The 15,504-nt window shown below is 39.1% G+C and overlaps 1 protein-coding gene and 1 non-coding gene across 5 annotated transcripts in view; both read right to left on the bottom strand.

Annotated features, from left to right (window-relative positions):
* CKAP5 (cytoskeleton associated protein 5) overlaps positions 1-15,504 on the bottom strand; it is a 105,171-nt gene that overhangs the window by 6,619 nt on the left and 83,048 nt on the right. For all 4 annotated transcript variants that reach the window (XM_019975167.2, XM_019975165.2, XM_070767642.1 and 1 more), the window contains exons 28-36: positions 15,323-15,448; positions 13,888-14,037; positions 13,377-13,580; positions 13,033-13,168; positions 12,418-12,611; positions 11,054-11,226; positions 9,702-9,875; positions 9,063-9,183; positions 395-574 (exon numbers count right to left, since the gene is read on the bottom strand). In XM_019975167.2, coding sequence (XP_019830726.2) covers positions 395-574; positions 9,063-9,183; positions 9,702-9,875; positions 11,054-11,226; positions 12,418-12,611; positions 13,033-13,168; positions 13,377-13,580; positions 13,888-14,037; positions 15,323-15,448 — 1,458 coding nt within the window. The remainder of the gene's footprint in view (positions 1-394; positions 575-9,062; positions 9,184-9,701; positions 9,876-11,053; positions 11,227-12,417; positions 12,612-13,032; positions 13,169-13,376; positions 13,581-13,887; positions 14,038-15,322; positions 15,449-15,504) is intronic.
* LOC139176170 (small nucleolar RNA SNORD67) lies at positions 12,816-12,926 on the bottom strand. The gene has a single exon (XR_011560628.1). It is a non-coding gene; the product is annotated as a small nucleolar RNA SNORD67 (small nucleolar RNA).

Raw genomic sequence — 15,504 nt, forward strand, 5'->3', positions numbered from 1 at the left:
GTGCTTCATTCCTGTTATGAAAAGTATTTTTAATGTGAACACATACTTCCTATTCATTACTGTAAAAAGATCTTATTTTTATGATTATGTAAATTACACCCTGAGACAGTCATTACTGACAATCAGTTTCTGTGAAAAGCCAGCTAGGGCCCAACCATAACCAATGAAGAAACTGGCAGAAAGCAGAATTCCAGGTAGTCTGTAAGTCTCCTCACAATAAGGTGAGGGGAACACTGTCCAGCGTCCAGTGCAGTAGCCAATAGCTTACACGGAAAAGTCCCACAAATGACCTGTTTCCCATGTTTCACTGGAACATCAGAACCGACTCAGGCTTGAGAACCTGGGTGGGATGAGAGACTGAAGGGAAACTCAGGCTCTGCAGAGGTAGCCTTACCGAAATCATGTTGCCAATGATACAGCTATACAACTTGATGATTTCATCCTTCTCCAGCTTCTCATCTGCCATGTGCGTGTTGTAGATGAGTCTCAGCTGCATGAACGTAGCTATGAGGAACTGATCAATATGGCCAGACATGGCTTCAGCTTTGTCTTCCTGTCTCAGGACCTCATCGATCTGATAACAAAAATCCAAGATGTATTTTCCAAGCTTCATACTTCTAGGTAGCAGGAAGACACTACAAGTCTCTGTAATATTTATTAGCAAAGCACTTCTAATATCTTAGCTGGAAAAAACTCAATTACTTATCATACAAATAACTAGTCCTTAAGGACTCATTCAATAAATATTTACAGAGCAAGATACTATGGTGTGAGTTATTATTCTAAGAGGCTTGCCATCTAGTTTAGGAGATAATAATCCTTGTGTTTAAATGCTAATTTATTAAAGAGAGTGTTTTTATACCCATTATGTCATTTGATTATTCCAACAGCTCTGAGAGGTAGAAACAGACAGGGCTGGATGTAAGACCTTCATTTACCAGATGAGAAAATGAGGCTCAGTAAAATCAGGCTACTTAGTTCAAATTCAATACTCAAGTTTTCCACATCTTGGTCCAGGTTCTTTTTGGTTCAGTAGACCGGTTGTTACTAATAGTAAAATTTTACTATGGGAAAAACACATACTTCCTATTCACTACTGTAAAAAGATCTTATTTTTATGATTACATAAATTTCACCCTGAGACAATCATTACTGACAATCACAATATTCATGCCCACTCTTTCCTGCAAGGATGCTACACTGCACAACTCCAGGGGCACCATCTATACAAAGTGCAACGTGAATGGTGCCATCTTGTGTTGAGAAGCTGGTGGTCCTTCTTTAATTTCTTTATGCATGTATACCCATAAGCACATACAATTTTATATCATTGGAACAGTTTAATAACACTGTTTCAACGTGGACAAAATAATTAAAAAAAAAAAATATATATATATACACATTGGGGGGGCTTACTCTTTTTCCAAGGTAATTAACATCAACAGCCTGATATACTTTCATGCTCACAGAATCACATATAACCACGCATGCACACATACACAGGGTCAAGGTTTAGGGCACTGTTTATTCCATAAGAATATTTATAGTATACACAGTTCTCTGCATCTATCTTTCCTAACAGAAAATTACAAAAATCCTTAAAGTCAACAATTCTACTCTTAAAGGCTGTATAATAGTCCACATATAGACACACCAAAACCTAATCATTCCCTGACCAATCAACTAGTTTGGATATCTTGTTCACTACAATTTTACAATAAACATCTTTGTGTGTATATATATATCCCAAGGTACTTGTCTTTTAATTTCTAAAAAAAAAAAAAGAATAAAAACTCTTTGTGCCAAGAGTTTAACTTTTAGGTTGAAGGATAAAACATTTAAAATTATAATAGATATCAGTACTGTTTTCTTTAAAAATGCACTAACAGGTAATTGACATTTCTACATGTAATGTGTAAGAGGACTGTTTTTTCAGTGTCTCTATCAGCTGGAAGTATTATTACTCATTTTACCTTTTGTCACGCTCAAAGTTTGAATGTGATGATCTTACTATTTTAATGTGCATTTCTGTGGTGGGGAGGTGCTGGACATCTTTTCACATGTGTTTATTGGCCATTTGGATATCATCTGTGACTTGCCTCTTCTTTTTTTTTTTTTTAATATAAATTTTATTTATTTATTTATTTTAAATTTTATTTTATTTTTAAACTTTACATAATTGTATTAGTTTTGCCAAATATCAAAATGAATCCGCCACAGGTATACATGTGTTCCCCTACCTGAACCCTCCTCCCTCCTCCCTCCCCACACCAGGCGCCACACCAGGGCGCCTATTCTTATCCTTGATCTACTTATTTTTTTATAGGTTCTCTTTTTCTCAAGGTAAGTTAGTAAGAGTTCTGTTTCCTGTAGTTACTGGTCCTTTATTGGTCATATGCAAATATATCCCACAATATAACACTTGTTTATTGACAGTATACAGTAAATTTCTCCAAATTAAAATCTTAAAATTTTTATATGATCAAATTTGTCTTTTCATTTTAGGTTCTGGGTTTCCTTCCTTATTTTTCAATGGTTTCCCCAAATTCCTTGGTTATTTCAAAAAATTTGAGAGGGGGATCAGTTGAAACAAGTTTCCACAGAGTTGCATGAATGCTTAGTTCGCTTCAGGGTTACATGTGTGTTATCTTATTTTTTAGAAGACTCTCTTCCACATCTATGGTTAGTTCCTTTTTCACCCCAGTACTTATAGTTTTGCTCTCCAATCAGGCTAATAAGAGAATTTTAATCTCAAACTTTTTTTTTTTTAATGAGAACTAGCTTTTAGAATTTCATGAATTTTAGCTATATTACTTACTCGCAAATTTTTTATTTTTTTATTTTTCTAATTTCTAAGTATAAGTACTAAGTTACTTTATTTTAGCTTTTCTTCACTAATAAATGCACTTCAGGCAATATATTTTTCTGAGTTCAGTAGCTTCAGTATAGTTGTAGAGGGGAATTGTTTCCTTCACTGTTGCTGCTGCTGCTGCTAAGTTGCTTCAGTCGTGTCCGACTCTGTGCGACCCCATAGACGGCAGCCCACTAGGCTCCCCCATCCCTGGGATTCTCCAGGCAAGAACACTGGAGTGGCTTGCCATTTCCTTCTCCAATGCAGGAAAGTGTTAAGAGTTTCGATTTTTTTCCCACTTTTTTATTTTTTAAACTATGAAAGTATGATAAGACATTTACATAAGACTTGGAAAATACAGAACAAAGTTACACATAGTGCCCCAAATATTACAATTATTTAAGTAGATAAGATTTTTAGTTGGAGTTTCAATATCAAACTCTCAAAAGTTAGTAGAACAAATATACAGAAAAAGCAGAAGGATACAGCAGACCTGAAAAACAGTATGAACCAATTCAATATAATTAAGATTCATACAATTTTCATACAACAGGATAGACTTTCAATTTAAAGTTCCCATAGACAATAAACTAGGAGACACTGGACCATATCCAGGGACATAAAATAAGGTGAAAGTTTCAAGGTCTAAAGGTGTTGAAATCATAATCTGTTCTCTTATCAGTGTGGAGTTATGTTAGAAATCAATATCAAAAGATATTAATAGCCCACATATTTTCAAGTGCAGTGTGACATTTACCAAGGGAGAGCTTTGACTCAGCCATGGAAAGCCTCAATAAAGTTAGAAGACTGAAAAAACAGAGGCGTGACTGCAGAGAAGAAAGTGTTTACGAATGAGTATATTAGAAATTAATATAAAAATGAGAAATTAACATTAAAGACACTTAAAAAAACTCCATGTATTTGGAAATTAAATGTCCGCTTTTAAATGATGGGTATACCTAACAAGCCATAACAAGGAAAATTAGAAAATATTTGTAAAAGAATAAAGACGATAAGAGAATTTACCAGAGTCTGTCACATGCGGCTGAAGCTGCTCAATGCAACTAAATACACTGCGGAACCTCGAATGAGGTATGAAGACACACCGCGGGCACTGCGTAGACGCTGTGGGACCTGAGCACAACCTGCACTTCAATCGCGCTATCTCACACGCTAACTTTTTTTTTTACAACATAGTATTTCTTTATAGTCTCAGAACTGGATTAGAAGTTTTAAGCCTCAAAGTTTTAAGCCTTAGTCACTAAGATAATAAACTTGCTAGTTTTTTATCCATATATTAGATGCCAAAATATATGGAACAATTTCCAGTGACTATAAATAAGAAATGTTCCTTTGGTATCTCTGATTTTCTTCAAGAGATCCCTAGTCTTTCCCATTCTGTTGTTTTCCTCTATTTCTTTGCATTGATCGCTGAAGGCTTTCTTATCTCTTCTTGCTATTCTTTGGAACTCTGCATTCAGATGTTTATATCTTTCCTTTTCTCCTTTGCTTTTCGCTTCTCTCCTTTTCACAGCTATTTGTAAGGCCTCCCCAGACAGCCATTTTGCTTTTTTGCATTTCTTTTCTATGGGAATGGTCTTGATCCCCATCTCCTGTACAAAGCTCAAAGCCTTTGACTGTGTGGATCACAATAAACTGTGGAAAATTCTTCAAGAGATGGAAATACCAGACCACCTGATCTGCCTCTTAAGAAATCTGTATGCAGGTCAGGAAGCAACAGTTAGAACTGGACATGGAACAACAGACTGGTTCCAAATAGGAAAAGGAGTACATCAAGGCTGTATATTGTCACCCTGCTTATTTAACTTATACGCAGAGTACATTATGAGAAACGCTGGACTGGAAGAAACACAAGCTGGAGTCAAGATTGCCGGGAGAAATATCAATAACCTCAGATATGCAGATGACACCACCCTTATGGCAGAAAGTGAAGAGGAACTCAAAAGCCTCTTGATGAAAGTGAAAGTGGAGAGTGAAAAAGTTGGCTTAAAGCTCAACATTCAGAAAACGAAGATCATGGCATCCAGTCCCACCACTTCATGGGAAATAGATGGGCAAACAGTAGAAACAGTGTCAGACTTTATTTTTCTGGGCTCCAAAATCACTACAGATGGTGACTGCAGCCATGAAATTAAAAGACGCTTACTCCTCGGAAGGAAAGTTATGACCAACCTAGATAGCATATTCAAAAGCAGAGACATTACTTTGCCAACAAAGGTTCGTCTAGTCAAGGCTATGGTTTTTCCTGTGGTCATGTATGGATGTGAGAGTTGGACTGTGAAGAAAGCTGAGCGCCGCAGAATTGATGCTTTTGAACTGTGGTGTTGGAGAAGACTCTTGAGAGTCCCTTGGACTACAAGGAGATCCAACCAGTCCATTCTGAAGATCAGCCCTGGGATTTCTTTGGAAGGACTGATGCTAAAGCTGAAACTCCAGTACTCTGGCCACCTCATGTGAAGAGTTGACTCACTGGAAAAGACCCTGATGCTGGGAGGGATTGGGGGCAGGAGGAGAAGGGGACGACAGAGGATGAGATGGCTGGATGGCATCACTGACTCGATGGACGTGAGTCTCAGTGAACTCCGGGAATTGGTGATGGACAGGGAGGCCTGGCGTGCTGCAATTCATGGGGTTGCAAAGAGTCGGACATGACTGAGCGACTGATCTGTCTGATCTGATAAATAAGAAATCTAGCATTCTATTCATACTAAGTCAAACAAGTAGAATCAAAATGTTGATTTAGGGTGTTTCATACTCTTCGAATAGCCAGTATCTTTTGTGGTATTAATATTATTTATTAAAAATTTTGTTGGGTTATCAGCAAAGAATTTGGTCAGTATATCTTCTACTTTTTGCATTTGTTAAGAGATGTTAATGACTCCTGTGCTTTAAGTTTCCTTTAGATGTGAGTCTGTCTCTGGGCTCTCTGCTCCATCCTGATGGTCTGTCTGCTTTTCCTTGGGCCAGTGCTATGCTGACTTAATTGCAGTGGCTCTGTCATCACTGCTAATACCAGTGGTCTAAGTCCTTTCTACTGTGTTTTTATTTTAAAACACAGTCTTTACTATTTTTAGGCCCTTTGATTTCCCATATAAATTTTAGAACCAGCTTCTCAACTTCAGAAAGAAAAAAAAAACTGTTAAAATTTTGATTGGAATGGCATTGAATTTACAGATATAACTTGAGGAGAAGCTGGTGTCTTCATGATATTGAATCTTGAGAACACAGTATATTTGTTTATTGGGGAATGTAACAAAATAATGTCATTCAACAAAATTTTACATTTTCTCTATAAATGTCTTATATGTATGCTGCTTGATCATTCCTAAGTACTTAGGGTTTTATTGTTCAGAGAAGGGGACGACAGAGGATGAGATGGCTGGATGGCATCGCTGACTCGATGGATGTGAGTTTGAGTGAACTCCAGGAGATGGTGATGGACACGGAGGCCTGGTGTGCTGTGATTCATGGTGTTGCAAAGAGTAGGATACAAGTGAGCAACTGAACTGAACTGATACATTATATATATATAGTGTATATATCAGATCAGATCAGTCGCTCAGTTGTGTCTGACTCTGCAACTTCACGAATTGCAGCATGCCAGGCCTCCCTCCCTGTCCATCACCAACTCCCGGAGTTCACTCAAACTCACGTCCATCGAGTCGGTGATGCCATCCAGCCATCTCATCCTCTGTCGTCCCCTTCTCTTGCCCTCAATCCCTCCCAGCATCAGGGTCTTTTCCAACGAGTCAACTATTCACATGAGGTGGCCAAAGTACTGGAGTTTCAGCTTTAGCATCAGTTCTTCCAGTGAACACCCAGGACTGATCTCCTTTATGATGGACTGGTTGAATCTCTTTGTAGTCCAAGGGACTCTTGAGTCTTCTCCAACACCACAGTTCAAAAGCAGCAACTCTTCGGTGCTCAGCTTTCTTCACAGTCCAACTCTCACATCCATACATGACCACAGGAAAAACCATAGCCTTGACTAGATGGACCTTTGTTGGCAAAGTAATGTCTCTGCTTTTGAATATGCTATCTAGGTTGGTCATAACTTTCCTTCTATATAATGTGTATATATATACATACACAACGAAATGTATATATATGGTGTGTATATATATATACACACCCAATTTTGTTTATTCATTCATCTGTTGATGGACACTTGAACTGTTTCCACCTCCTGGCTATTGTCAATAACGATGCTATGAACTTTGGAGCATAAGTATTTGTTTGAATCTCTGCTTTCTAGAAGGGGATCTGAGGATCTTATTCTAATTCTATATTTAACTTTTTGAGAAACCACTAAAGTATTTTCCACAATGGTTATAGTATTTTATGTTTCCACCAGCGATACACTCAGGTTCCAGTTTCTCCATATTGTGACAAACATTTGCTATTTTCCATTAAAAAACAAAATTCTAATGGCTGTGCAGTGGTAACTCATTGTGGTTTTGATCTATGTTCCCTGATGACTAATGATGGTGAGCATCTTTTTACTTGCTTATATGCCATTTGTATACTGTTTTTTTTAATTTTATTTTATTTTTAAATTTTACATAATTGTATTAGTTTTGTTAGAGAAATGTCTGTTCATGTCCTTTGCCACTTTTTGAACTGGGTTTTGTTTTTTTATAATGAATTATAGGAGTTCTTAAGTATTCTGGATAGGTATTCTATACCTATATAAGCATATTATCTGTAACATCATTTATTATACACCACATATATACATAGGCACATACATTTACATTGACATTTATTTCTGTATCTGTATATCGAAAACCATGAATTCACACTGACGCATCTAATTCCAGTCCAATAGCAGAGTTCATTTTCTTTCCTTGGGCTTCCATATTTTATCACCCTTCTCTGGCCCCCATTTTCCTTATTATATTTATTTGACCAATCCCTTTATATGTAACCAATCTCCCATCTCTGCCACAAGCCCTTCCCCAGGCTAACCTCCACTGTTTGGGCTCTGAGTCCCCATTCTGAGCCACCCACGCGCTGCCCTGCTCCCCTCCACCACACAGGAATATCCTCTTCACCCTGCCTGGGGCGTCCTAATACCATGCCATGTCAGTTCCCCCCATGGATGTCTTCTTCTGGCTTTGGCTCTGCGTCATCCCTCCCAAATGACAGCCTCCTCACAACATTCGGGCTTAGAGACCCTCACACTGGGCTGCTGTGGCTCTCCACTCTCCACTCCCACCCTGAGCTACAAGGTAGGTGCCTTCCTTGTGTTACCCTCCTCCTGGCTTTATGACTGGATCATTAGGAAAGGGAAGCAGAGGAAGAAGAGAACGATTTTTAAAAAACACGTAGTTTCTCTTTGCTCAAAAGTCTCTAATGACTTCCGATAACACTGAAAATCCACACAACTCACCCCAGGGCTTTTAGGCTCTCTATGACCTGGTCTCTTCCACCCCTCAAGCTTCACCCTGTACCATTCTCCTTCTCCCACCTATGCTCCAGGCACGCCGGCCTGCGCTGTTTGTGAGCACACCAAGGTCGTTCCCACTCTAGAGCCTTTGTACTAGCTGTCCTCTGCTCGAAGCCCAGCTACCCATCTAAGTAACTAGTACTTAGTTCCCTCTCTCCCATTGCCCCATTTGAGTTTTATTTGCACAGTAGTTACTATTGATAGTTTGTGTTTGTCTCTGTCCACTAAAATCTAAGAAAGCTCCATGAAAGCTGGTTACTACCCATTGCTATGTTCCAGCCTCAGGTGAAAGAATGCAGTTGTAAAAAGCAAGGCTCTATTAGAGGTCTACCCTATAGAGCTTCCCTGGTGGCTCAGAAGGTAAAGCGTCTGCCTGCAATGCGGGAGACCCAGGTTCGATTCCTAGGTCAGGAAGATCCCCTGGAGAAGGCAATGGCAATCCACTCCAGCACTCTTGCCTGGAAAATCCCACGGACAGAAGAGCCTGATAGGCTACAGTCCACGGGGTCGCAAAGAGTTGGACACGACTCAGCGACTTCACTTTCACTTTCGATAGAGCAAGCTCTATCCGCGTGCTCTATGCAGCAAGTGATGTCTGAGAGTGGTCCCGTGCGCTTTTCTCATCAGGGTGACACTGAACACTGCCTGCCTCCCCCAATACTGTACTCAGTGTGCAGCCACCTCTATTACTGCCTCTACAGTCATCTGTGGAATTACCGTCATGGGCAATACCACCATTACCTGTGTCAGAGCTTGGATGCTTGTGTTGATGTCACCACTGGCTACTTGGGAGATAATAAAATTGATTGTGGATGCTGTATTACTGTGCATATCATCAAAGTGTGGAGAAACAGCCCGGATCCTAGAGAGCAGAGCAGAGGAAAACATTCAATTATTACAAGGTATCCTATTGAGTTGGAATTACGCAATTCCCCACTAGATCCATGTTTCAGTAAGGAACCACTATTAGCCAGATAGTAACCTATTCTAAAGGAAATCAGTCCTGAATATTCATTGGAAGGACTTATGCTGAAGCTGAAACTCCAACACTTTGGCCACCTGATGTGAAGAACTGACTCATCTGAAAAGACCCTGATGCTGGGAAAGATTGAGGGCAGGAGGAGAAGGGGCCAACAGAGGATGAGATGGTTGGATGGCATCACCGACTCAATGGACATGAGTTTGAGTAAACTCCGGGAGTTGGTGATGGACAGGGAGGCCTGGTGTGCTGCAGTTCATGGGGTTGCAAAGAGTCAGACACAACTGAGTGACTGAGCTAAACTGAATCTATTCTAATAAGTTCTAATTGCACAGAGAACTCTTTTTAATATGTACACTCCGATGATCATGAACTGCTTATACTTAAATGGGTTAACTTACTTGGGCTCAGGAATAAGGACTGGTTCAAAAATGTCATCCAGTTTGTGCTGAACAAGCTCTGGCATTTCACACCGCACTGTACCACTGTCATTCTCAATCTCATCTAGGTCCAGCTGGAATTCTCGGCGAACCATCTGGGCTGCCTCAGGATGCCCACTCATGCTTCGGGCTTGGCTAAGGGAAGCAAAAGGAGGCTCCTGAACTAAAAGAAAGAGACTTCTGAACCTAAGGGCAAGAGTAGCACTGCCAACCGCCCCAAAGCTGTAAGACAGATGTTCAACTTCTGGTTTCAGCCCCCCTGAATGATTTAAATCCTTGCCTTTAAGCAAGTGTCTTCAATGGGCAACAATGCTGGTTCATGAATATCCTGAGAGAGTAGATTAACTTGTACTTACAGTACTGCCAAGTTATAAGTATTCTCTCTAGTTCACTAAAACCAACCAACCTTGTACTGCTATTCCAGTTGCAGCAGTAAATAATAAAAGAATATTTATATTGACTCAAAGGTCACGACTTCTGGGCAAAAAACTAAGAAATATCTAGACTGCCTGGATCTTTTCCACCAATTTAACCAGTGTTTATGTTTTTCTAATTACAAGCATCATCCCATGCAGTGTTCAATAAATTTTATACTTCAGGGACAATCAACTCTTTTTAGGAATATTCACTCTTGACGAGTTGGGACCAGCATTACATCTAAGCAGTAGATATTCAGTTTCCAAATTCAAATTGGTTAAAATTATACTCATGATATGACCCAAAATAGATTTGTCTTGCTTAGAAGGCAGTTTTTTGAGTCCCTAAGCCAATTCTGGGTTGCATGCATTTTACTCAGCTTTATGAGAAGAACAGGAACCTGTGCATGACCAAACATTGCACAGGGAAGAAGGTGAACCAACGCTTTGGCTGCATGGCGTTGAGCTGACACCTCTGCTAGCCAGTGGACTTTCAGGGAAGGCTTGACTCGTGGCCACTTGGACACCCTCCACCCTGGTTATAAACTCTACACCAGTAGCCCTCCAGAGGGGATGAATCCAAGTCAGAAGTTAGAAAGATATAAGAGCCCTGCTAATGAGAAATTAGCAGGCAGTACTTACATCCTATAAGTGCGATACATAATTCTGTCCACGGAAAAGCAGTGAAAGAAGGCACAAGACTATTTAGAAGTGGTTTTGAGACAAAGACAATGAAGACTGAAGGATTAAACATTTGGTTACAAGACATATACCCAGACACTGTGTCATGCATGATAATGGCTACAAGAACTCAAGATTATGTTATAGGATAAGCTCTGAGCACACAGAGGCAAAGTCCACAGAAATACCCTCCGACAAGCATCTCAACCCACATACTTGAGTTTGGAGGACATGTCCTCAGCTGGTCCCTTGCGCAGCATGTTGGTGTTGGAGCTTATGCTCTGTGTGCGCTGAGGTTTCTCTTCCACCTGTTTTACTGGTGCAGCCGAAGGCCTTTTTGCTGACCGCTTAATCCTCTCCTCAAGCATGCTCATATCTTTTTCAGAAAGCTGTTAATAGAATCCATATTTATTAACTCACCTCTCTACTAGAATTTCAGAGAATTAAAAACATCATATGGTGGTTTAGTCACTAAGTCGTGTCTGACTCTTATGACCCCATGGACTGTAGCCCACCAGGCACCTCTGTCCATGGGATTCTCCAGGCAAGAATACTGGAATGCGTTGCCATTTCCTTCTCCAGGGGATCCTCCCGGGTTTCCTGCATTGCAGGCAGATTCTTTACTGAGTGAGCTATGAGGGAAGCCCAAAAACCTCATATAATCTTCATATAATTGGAAGACCCAAGAATTAATTTCCATTTTCATGCTGAAGCAAACAGAATCTCCTAGGTTAGGGTATGTTCACTTTCAAACACTACCTATACTTTAAAATCAACTGCTGCTACAACCTGACTTGCTTTAGTAAGAGAAGATATGAAACAAGGAAAGGATACAAAAGGAAAGATCCCATGAATAACTACAAATAAAAAGGTCAAGAATTAAACAAAACTTCCTCATTTTTGTGGTATCACCACTAAACTAGTGGTGTGACTACGGGCAAGAAGCTTCACTTTTGGTCATCTGTAAAATTCCCATCTGCTTTATCTCCTTCACTGGCCTCACAGTGAGGATTAAATGAGATAAATGTAAATAAAAATATACAAGCATAGGGTAAATATATGTGCTACTAAGAGGTAACTAGAGTGAAGAACAGGTCCAGTCACGGTAGTGATTGGCTCAGAGGAACTAAGGAGTCAAAAACAGAACCTTCTATGTTTGGAGAGTCTGGCTCATGGCTCAAGACCCTTTTGATCTGACAGGTATCAGAATCCACATTATACATAAGTACTTGTTCACTAAAAAATAAATGCAGTAAAAATTATCAAGGAGATTGCCAGGCACAACTTAAATTCCCAGACTAGCTTACATTTCTTGATTCAAAAATAGTTTTCATCTAAAGCAAATTGGTAAGAGGAGAACGCTCAGAAAGAAAATCTAACTTCCAGTACAATACAGCCTTAAGTGTCCTAAAGTAATCAGATGCGTCGTCAAGGGTTTATATGGATTTCAAGATGTATCGAGAGGTTGAATTTTAATAAAAAGTGGTAAAAACTTACGAGTTGAGATGGGACAAAATTTGTCACCTACATGATCTTTCAATTCACAACATGCTGAAAATGCTCAGAGAAAAGTGACTCACGGTTCCAATCAACTTGAACACTTGATCCCCGTGTACATTGTACACCGTGACGATGGTGTTGAGCGCAGCATTGCGCACAGCATTGTCACGGTCTCCTATGTGAATCGCTATCTCCTTTAAGGCTTTTCCTGGGGTTGGTTGGCAAACATTCATGCCATAGGACTCGACCAGACACCCCAGTTCTTCCAGGCACTCTGATGGGGAAGAAAGGCTAGATTAAGGACACTCAACACACATTTGGCACAAAGACCTATCTTTACTGGATACATTTCCCTTGGCATACATGAAGGGCTAAAGTTTTACTCTGGCTCTCCCTTGAATTTCTTCTCGTTTATTGCCGTCTACAAAATATACAATGAAACAACGGTGCTGTAGCAAGTACTCCTAGAAGGGATGCCTGTGAGTCAGATGGCCCCTGTGCACTTGACTTTGTCACCAGGGAGGTACTGGGTGCTGCCTGTATCACCTGATACTGTGGCTCCACCAGTGTGCAACTCATCACTCTCACAGTCCAAATCAGAAGGCTGGAACCAAGAAATTTCCTGGTTCCTCTATAAACTACTTCTTTGAGAGGTCACTGTTGCAGACACAGGCATCAATCAATAGTTGCTTTACCTGCTCTCTGCTTGGAGTTTTTGGATTTGGTTCCTTCCATGATGAAAGGGAACATCTTGCTGGCTGGGTAGACAAGGCACATCCGGTTCAGGATGGCACGGACATCTTTACGAATGACATCCTTTGGTTCTCCGACCTGGTCAACAAGGAAAATAATAATAAAGTGAGGCACTGTCTGAGTAGCAAAGGCACCCCCTTGTGTGTTACTACATCTTGAAAGAAGAAAATGAGTGGTGGAAGGTTATCATCATACAACAGATGGAAGACGGGAGAGGGAATAAAAATACAGGAACTGAAGTAGCTGGGAACTTGAGTAATCTTCCAGAGTGAGAACAATGCATTACCTTGAGGATGAGATAGGGGATGAAGGAAGATGCTTCGTTCTCAGTAAGATGATATTCCTCATCACTTAGCAGGGTGAAGAGCAATTTTAAATATTCTAGGGTTTTCATGAGGACGCTTGTATTGGTGTCAAAAAACCGCAACGTAACCCACTTTAAGATAAGATCCAGGCAACCAATGACACCCTCTTTTTCGCTCTCCAAGTGCTTAAAACAAAACAATACAAACCCCCACAAATTAAGACTGTGTAAAAATTTAATTTCTATTAGGCAATTAACTCTTAAATTTTACTACAGTCCAAAAAAAAGATGATAGATTTTTAACCCTCCATTTAAGACCCCAAACTATAGACATGTAGTCATTTATTCAATCAGATTAATAAGAAAGCTGTAAGAACAGAGGACATGGTATATTCTAGTTCCTTCTAAGTCATGCAAACTTCTAATTATTTCTCAGAGCTCAGTATTTTCACACGTCCAAGATTCACGCCCACTTATTTTGTTGCAAACTTACATCAACCATGACAGCAAGGGCCTTGTTATGATGCTGAAAGTCTGAGTGAAACATCTCATCTTGTAACCATTTAGCTACACAGCTAGACATCTGAGTTTTTAACTGCTCGATGTATTCATCCCGTGGAGTAGTAAAATTCCACTTTAGTACCTGAAAAACAAACAAACAAAAAAACGAACAGTGAAAGGGGCTGTAAGGGGTTCAACCGAAATGCACAGAGACGTTCTATTCAAAGCAGCTGCAGGAATCAACTTAATAGGATATTTTAAAATTCACCAAGATTAATTTGTAATTAAATATGAATGCAAAGTGCACTTTCAATCTGTCATACTCTGGAAGCTTAATTCTGAAAATCTTTTAGGAATAGAATTTTCAGCAATTTTTACTAGAAAAATCAACGCTGTTACTGTATAACATGGTGAATACTGTTGGCATAATTTTAATAAAGGGAAAATTTGAAATGTGTATAAAAAATTTTAATGTACATACTAGTCTAGGCATTTATTATAAATATACTTACATACATGCACAAATTGACATTCAAAGATGCCTATGGTTGTATAGTTTATAAGAGCAAATACTAGAAGCAACTTCTAATGTTTAACATAGTGGGTTGAGGTATGTGTACCTGTAAAGACAGGTGCACACATACGATGTACCAATAAACTGAAAGCACATACGTGTACACATATGGAACAATCTTCAAGACAGTATTTCAAATACCATTAAAAGAAAAAAGTAAGATTCAGAACAAAGAGTATGGCATGTTCCCACCACTTGTGTATAAGGAAAGCTATGTATTTATACATATGTGATTGTATAGGAACGGAATATTATTATTTTTAGAGTAATAAATTAAAAAACTGGTATTTTCCCTGTTCAGGGAGACTGGAATAAGAGATATGCTTCTCATACTTTCTATACTTTTTTTGCAATTTGAATTTTTAAAAAATTATGTGTTTTGAAAAAAATTTTAACTGATTAATAAAACCAAAACATCAAAAGATAAATTACTGAACTAGCCATATATAGTTATCAAACCTATCTTCTAAGGTATCAGGTACAAGAAAGATTAAAGGAGTGGCATATTACATATGCGTTAATTGATAAAAATCAATGACTACTTCCCAGTCTTTGATTCTAAACAAAATAAAAACCCTACAAACCCACCAACCCCTCCCCAAAACTTCTACTTCTTTCTACTGGGAGACAAAAAGGCAACAGCTCCATTCCATAGTTTCTTTGGTAGGAATTAATGCTGTAGGATTTAATACTTCCATAATGTATTCTTAGAGAAACAAGATATAATTCACAAGCAAAAGATTTATTAGATATTTCACAATGATACGAATTTCAGACAGAAACTTTAATTCTTGATTATAAAACAAAGCAAAAACAAGCAAAAACTTCCTGAAGACTTTAATTCTTTCCTTACCTTTAGTCCTTTCTCATCTTTCATCCTTTGCTCCTTTCCATTTGGAACAACAATAAAAATAGGACCGGATTTGTCGTCATCCTCCTTTAAGCTGGTTTTGCTCGGAACTTTCTTTCCTTGTGCAGTCTACAACCAAGGTGCAGGGGATACTGATTAGACAGATTACTACTCCTTAGGACTCA

Source organism: Bos indicus, chromosome 15 (assembly GCF_029378745.1).
Source record: "Bos indicus isolate NIAB-ARS_2022 breed Sahiwal x Tharparkar chromosome 15, NIAB-ARS_B.indTharparkar_mat_pri_1.0, whole genome shotgun sequence".
Taxonomy (NCBI): domain Eukaryota; kingdom Metazoa; phylum Chordata; class Mammalia; order Artiodactyla; family Bovidae; genus Bos; species Bos indicus.